The sequence below is a fragment of the Ailuropoda melanoleuca genome, chromosome 13, assembly GCF_002007445.2.
Source record: "Ailuropoda melanoleuca isolate Jingjing chromosome 13, ASM200744v2, whole genome shotgun sequence".
In the NCBI taxonomy this organism is placed as follows: domain Eukaryota; kingdom Metazoa; phylum Chordata; class Mammalia; order Carnivora; family Ursidae; genus Ailuropoda; species Ailuropoda melanoleuca.
The window spans coordinates 34,706,859-34,713,377 of record NC_048230.1 but is presented as its reverse complement, the minus strand read 5'-3'; the positions used below and the strand labels follow the sequence as shown (position 1 = coordinate 34,713,377).

The 6,519-nt window shown below is 38.1% G+C and overlaps 1 protein-coding gene across 1 annotated transcript in view; it reads left to right on the top strand.

The window, feature by feature from the left end:
• The window catches only part of ABCA10 (ATP binding cassette subfamily A member 10), a 59,907-nt gene that overhangs the window by 50,689 nt on the left and 2,699 nt on the right, over window positions 1-6,519 (top strand). Inside the window, 13 exon segments of the mRNA XM_034640714.1 lie at window positions 256-301; window positions 999-1,121; window positions 1,718-1,771; window positions 1,773-1,836; window positions 2,217-2,236; window positions 2,239-2,316; window positions 3,404-3,582; window positions 3,869-3,888; window positions 3,891-3,943; window positions 4,018-4,112; window positions 4,651-4,745; window positions 4,748-4,769; window positions 4,960-5,100. Coding sequence (XP_034496605.1) covers window positions 256-301; window positions 999-1,121; window positions 1,718-1,771; window positions 1,773-1,836; window positions 2,217-2,236; window positions 2,239-2,316; window positions 3,404-3,582; window positions 3,869-3,888; window positions 3,891-3,943; window positions 4,018-4,112; window positions 4,651-4,745; window positions 4,748-4,769; window positions 4,960-5,100 — 990 coding nt within the window.

The window sequence follows — 6,519 nt, the reverse complement described above, 5'->3', positions numbered from 1 at the left end:
AAAAAAGTTTTTTTTTTTTAATTTAATGCAGGATTTTTAGTTGTCCCCCGCCATGGGAGGGTTGGTTTGGATAAACTTCTCTTGTGAGAATATTTTATAAGATTTTTGTCAAATTTATAAGAAAATTTTCAAATCTTCCATGAGAAAAGGCAAATATTGCCTACTGAATTTGAATTCCATGATGATACTCATTCTCATTCTCGTTCTTTGCCTTTAGCCATAGCTTCAGAGTATTATTTTCCTTTTCATTATAAGGTGTCTGGAAATGAAGTATGGAAAAGAAACAATGAGGGAAGATCCAGTTTTCAGGTCAGGAGAACATTTATTAATATCTGAATATAATTTAAACAGTTAAGGTTGGTAGCAGTACATTTAACATCAATTTATTAAGTTAGATTTGCTATCCAATTTTTAGCCAGGCACATTAGACATTGTTATTCTGGGGGAAAAACCCAAAACAGCATTGGATTGAGTGCAGGGATACACAGTTTTGAAGTGATGGTCTTACTGTTTGGGGCAAGTTGAGTTTTTGTTCTGTGCATCTCTCTTAGCAGTGATTAAGCACCAAAGCTTATTTTTTCTCCTGCTTACACCAAGTTCAGTCCCCAAGGAGAAGGCACAATAGTGAGCTGGTGTGTTCAGTATGTGTGTGGAGTGTTTTGAAAAGGGAAGAGAAGCCAATTCTGGTGATCATTTATGATGTAATGTGAGGACGATCTGGATGGCAGCAGACTGAAATACTGATAAGTCTGTATCTGAGGGAATTTAGAGAGCTAGTTGACAGATGGGATAAAAGGTTTTAAAGACAGCAAAGAAAATATTTCAAGGGATGTGGCTACCTACAAGGGGAATCTTGTAGGTAGTAAATTAATCATTTTTTTAAAGCAGAGAATAATAATTTAAGTGTAGAGGCTTACATTCTCTTGATAGTTCTTGTACAGCTAGAATCACATTGTTATGTTATTTTATTTTCTCTGTCGGATCTCCTCAAGAAGTAGGGAAATCATCCAAATCCAGAAGAGCCAGAAGAAGATGAAGATGTTCGAGCTGAAAGAGTGAACACAGCAAGTGCACTCACTACCCTGAACCTGAATGAGCTGAAAACAAGTAACTTGAACCCTGTATGAAACCCTGGGCTAGGTCGCTTGTCCTGTAGCATTGATGAACTCCTGGCCTTAATTCTCAAAACTTGCTTTCGTTTCTGTAACATTAACATTTGTAGGTCATCTTTAAATCACATCCTTTTAGTATCTATCTTGTCACGACTCTTTTAATTTTCTCTTCTTCAGTTTTTTGTGGATCTTAACCTGCCACATCTTCATTCATCAGTGTAATTCAAAACATTCTCTGATATTTTTATCAACTTTAACAAAATCTCTCATCTTTTGCAAGAGTTACAATTTCATTTCGCATTATATTGAAGTCATGACATTAGTAACTGTAACTAGCAAGTAAATTTACACTGGAAATCAATCAGAAACACACCAGAAATGAAAGTGCCAAGGGCCAAATGCAAACAGTGCATTTGATTAGGAATTAGTTTTCTAAGTAGTAAAGTAATCTCCACTCATGAACATACATTTGGGCACTTCATTTGAAGAAAAAGAGACTGAACAAAATCTGGTTATATTCGTAACCTAGGACATGAAAGATAAAATATTAGCGCACAAAATATCTGAGATTTAACAGGAAAATTATGCTTTGTCATGTTTTCCAGAAACCAATCATAATGGCAAGCTGCTTACATAAGGAATATAAAGGGAAAAAAAGAAAGTTGCTTTACAACAAGAAAGAAGAAAATAGCCACTAGAAATGTTTCCTTCCATGTTAACAAAGGTTTGGACAATGTTCCCTTTATCAGGATGTTCCTTATTTATTTAGGTTTGGGACTGTGAAAAGGAGAAAATTTTCCATTCTTTGAGATTGTTCATCTATCTTGGTTACCATGTAATTATAAAAATACTTGACATGTTGACAGAAAAACGTTTTCTGTTTCAAAACCATGTCCCAGTTCAAATGGTAAGAAACCCAGTCTTGGATCAGGGAGACCAGCTCATTCTACTGTAAATCCAAAGTCTTTCCATTCACATTGAAATATAGAAGATTGCAAATGGGTTGTTTGAAAATATTATTTTATTTCAAAATGTTACTAAACTAAGTGATTTTAGTTAGTCAGACTTTGAAGTACAAACATCAATGGTGACTCTTTCTTTCAGGTGAAGTTTTGGACACAAAGTTTTGCTGGGACACAATGGAGCTGGTAAAAGTAATTCTATTAAAGTGGTAACAGGAGACACAAAGCCAACTGAAGGAGTGGTATGTGAAAGAACCAAGCTTGTTGCCAGGGGAAATTTCATTTTAAATATCAATAGCATCCTTATATTTTTCTATCAGTAAATCAAATGATTTAAGAAAATGAATAAATAAATGAGAGGTTTTATGAAATATCTCTGCATGCTCAAAAAATAGTGATGCTTAATGGCCACTTTTTTTTTTTTTTTTGAGCATGTAACTTGGGAGGGGCAGGGGGAGTGGGAGAGAAAGAATCCTAAGCAGCCTCCACACCCAGCACAAAGTCCCATGTAGGGCTCAATCTCACAACTCTGAGATCATGACCTGAGCTGAAGTCAAGAGTTGGAGGCTTAATTGACTGAGCCACCCAGGTGCCCTTACGGCCACTTCTTTTTTTTAAAGGCAAGTAAAATTAACATGCAGGATTATAATAGTTTCAGGTATACAATATAATGATTCAACAAAGCCATCCATCACCCAGTGCTCATTACTCTTAATCCCCTTCACCTATTTCTCCCATCCCCCCACCAATCTGGCAATCACCAGGTTGTTCTCTGTATTTAAGAGAGTTTTTTGTGGGTCTCACTTTTTCTTCATTCATTCGTTTTGTTTCTTAAATTCCATGGATGAGTAAAATCCTATGGTATTTGTCTTTCTCTGACTGACTTATTTCACTTAACATTATATCCCCTAGGTCTATCCACATTGCCACAGGTGGCAAGATCTCATTGTTTTCTGTGGCTGAGTAATATTCCATTGTAGATATACACCACATCTTTTTTATCTATTCATCTATCAGTGGACACTTGGGTTGCTTCCATATCTTGGCTATTGTAAATAATGCTGAGATAAACATAGGGGGGCATTTATATCTTTGAATTAGTAATTTTGTTTTCTTTGGTTAAATACCCAGCAGTGGAATTACTGGATCATAAGAGAGTTCTATTTTTTAACGTTTTGAGGAACCTCCATACTGTTTTCCACAGTGGCTGCACCAGTTTGTTGTCCCACCAACAGTGCACGAGGCTTAATGGCCACTTTTATCTCCTTTAGTAGAAGGAGGAATGGAGCAAAAGCTGGATGTGGATCTGACTTTCATTGTTTGATGCAGGTGGTTTTACAAGGCCGCAGAACATCACCGAGGCAACTGAAAGAGGACACCCTCAAGTTTTGGGGGTACTGTCCTCAGGAAAACTCACTGTGCCCCAATCTTACAGTGAAGGAACACCTGGAGTTGTACGCTGCAGTGAAAGGAAAAGGCAAACAGAATGCTGCTCTTAGTACTTCACGGTAGGGAGGGAAGGCTCATTCACTGTTTGTAACAGGAGGAAGGGAGGAACACGTCATTTCCTCATGAAATACGGAAAGGAGATCATAAACAAGTCTTTAAATTTTTGTGCGAACAAAATGATGGAAAATCTGAAGAAGAAACAAATCATAAGATTTAGTGTTTGTGAGAATGTTAATGTTCCTTCAATATACTATTTTCAGGTGGATGGTGTTAAGGTTTTCTGTATTGTTGGGTTAGGTAGGAACATATGCCTTGTGTATAATCACAGTGGGGTTTTTTTGTCACATTGGTGGAAGCTCTTAAGCTCCAGAACAACTTAAATTTCCCATGAGGTCCTTATCTGAGGGAGTGAAGAGGATGGTGGGAGGGGGGGCTCAGTGTTATTCTGCACACTCCACAGATCAGTGCCAGACGCACTGTTCCTCTCGTTCCAGCTGTGCTTTGCACTGAACATCCCGGAGGATCCGTCAGTGGTGATCCTGGATGAGCCGTCCACGGGGGTGGACCCTGAAGGGCAGCAGCAAATGTGGTGAAGGACGTCGTATTAAGTGTAGAGTTAGTAGGATGAATCTAGAATTTATATATATATTTTTTACATTTGCTCCTTTTATCTTTGAGGCTCACATCTTCTATTATTTAATTCAGTGAAACTCAATATAGTGCTCAAAATTCCCCCAAGGAAGGAAAAATAGACATTTTAAGAACCTAATAGGAACTTGCATGTATTTGCTTGAGTTTTTTTTTCTTACTCCTCTTCCCCTGCCTCATCCTTCTTCTTTTATTCTTCAGTTATTGACAATCCTACAATGTGGTGTCTCTCTGCACTCCAACTTTTTAAACAAACATTATTTTACTATTTCCCAATCTTCAACTTTTCATTCTATGAAGCCAGTTAATGTGGTAATGTAGTTACATAATGCAGTAAAATTTTTTTCTTTCTCTCTAGAGCAAAAATTTTTTTCTTGTAACTGAATACAAAATTTTCTATTATTCCTCATACATCTTTCCATTCACCTATTTTCCCAAATTACTTTGTAAATTCAAGCAATCCCTTACTTTATCTTTAGGCAGGCAATTTAGACCATTGTTAAAAACACAGAGAGGGGCACCCTCCTGACCACCCACTCCATGGCAGAAGCTGAGACCGTGTGTGACCATGTGGCCATATGGTGTCTGGAAGGCTGAGGTGGGTACCTGTCCCTACCCACACTCGGGCCCCAAGTTCTTAAAGAGAGAATTACAGTTCACTGTGACCAGCTGGTGCTCTTCACCTCCTCGATCTATGATCAAACACCTTCTTCTGCCTTTGTAATTGAGGAAGAAATGAAAAGACCAGTGTTTTTTAAATTTTGACTCTTTTCTCTTCCCTGGATTAGGTGTATTGGTTCCATTCAACATCTGAAAAGCAAGTTTGGTAAAGATTATTTTCTAGAAGTAAAAATGAAGGACCCAACACAGATGGAGCCTCTCCACAGAGAAATTCTGAAGCTTTTTCCACAGGCTGCTCAGCAGGGAAGGTAAAGGATGTTTTTGGCTTGGGTGACAAGTGTACAGGTTTTCCAGCACACTTAATTTAGTCTTGGATGAATCTGGACAGGAAGAGAAAGGCTGAGCTGGCTTATTTATTACAAAACAAGTTGTTTGGAGGTCACTTGGATGTATAGAAAAAAGAGCAACTGAAAAGTTATTTTCGATGAGTATTTCATATCTCAGAAAAGGTGGATGGGGTGTGTGTGCATGCATGTGCCTGTGTATGTAAATGATGGAATGGTTCAAAAATTAGGAACAAAGTACAAACAAAACCATGAATTTAATGTTTTTAAATAGGCAATGATAATTATGCATCAACCTATAACATTTTATCGAATGTAAAATTGCATTAAGAGCTCCAATAATACACACTCATATGCTTGAGAAAGATTGACTCTATCCTAAAGTGATTGACTATTGGTCATTTAATCCTCTCTATGGTTCTTTTAAATTTGTATGGTTAGCTATCAGTTATAAGCAAGTATAACCAAACCCACGTGAATAGCAGAATGAAGTTGAATTGAATTGAAAGAAGTATTGTGGGGCACCTGGGTGGCTCAGTTGGTTAAGCCTCCAACTCTTGGTTTCAGCTCAGGTCATGATCTCAGGGTCATGAGATGAAGCCCCATATTGGGCTCTATGCTCAGCATGAAGTCTGCTTGGGATTCTCTTTCTCCCTTTACCTCTGCCTCTCCCCCCTGCTCACAGTTTCAGAAATATATAAATAAATAAAATCTTTAAAAAAAAAAAAGAAAGAAGAATGTACAGAGTTTTCTTATGTATTATTTCTATTTATTTTTTTTAAAAATAATACTTACTGAGGGGTACCTGGGTGGCTCAGTTGGTTGAGCATCTGACCCTTGTTTTTGGCTAGGTCATGATCTCATGGGTTGTGGAATCAAGCCCCACATTGGGCTTCACACTCAGTGAGGAATCTGCTGAAGATTCTCTCCCACTGTCCCTCCACTCACTTGTGCTCTCTCCCTCTCTCTAAAATAAATAAGTAAATCTTAAAAAAATAATACTTCTTGAATACCTATTATATGCTGGAGACCATGTATAGAGTAGTCAATAAATAGAGAAGATTCTTATGGTGCTTACAGTTTTGGGGGGACAAGGATATTAAGTAAATGAAGACACAAAGAAATGAGGAAATGGCATTAAGGTATGACTTTAAGACTGAGCAAAGTTTGGCTACTGAAGAATGGGGATAAGAGGTACTCTTGAGAACACAGAATGTGCAAAGAACTTAAGTCAAAGATGAACTTTACACATCCAGGAGTGCCTGGGTGGCTCAATCAGTGAAGCGTCTGCCTTTGGCTCAGGTCATGATCTTGGGACCCTGGGATTGAGCCCTGCCTGGGGCTCCCTGCTCAATGGGGCGGGGGGGGGGGAGTCTGCTTCTC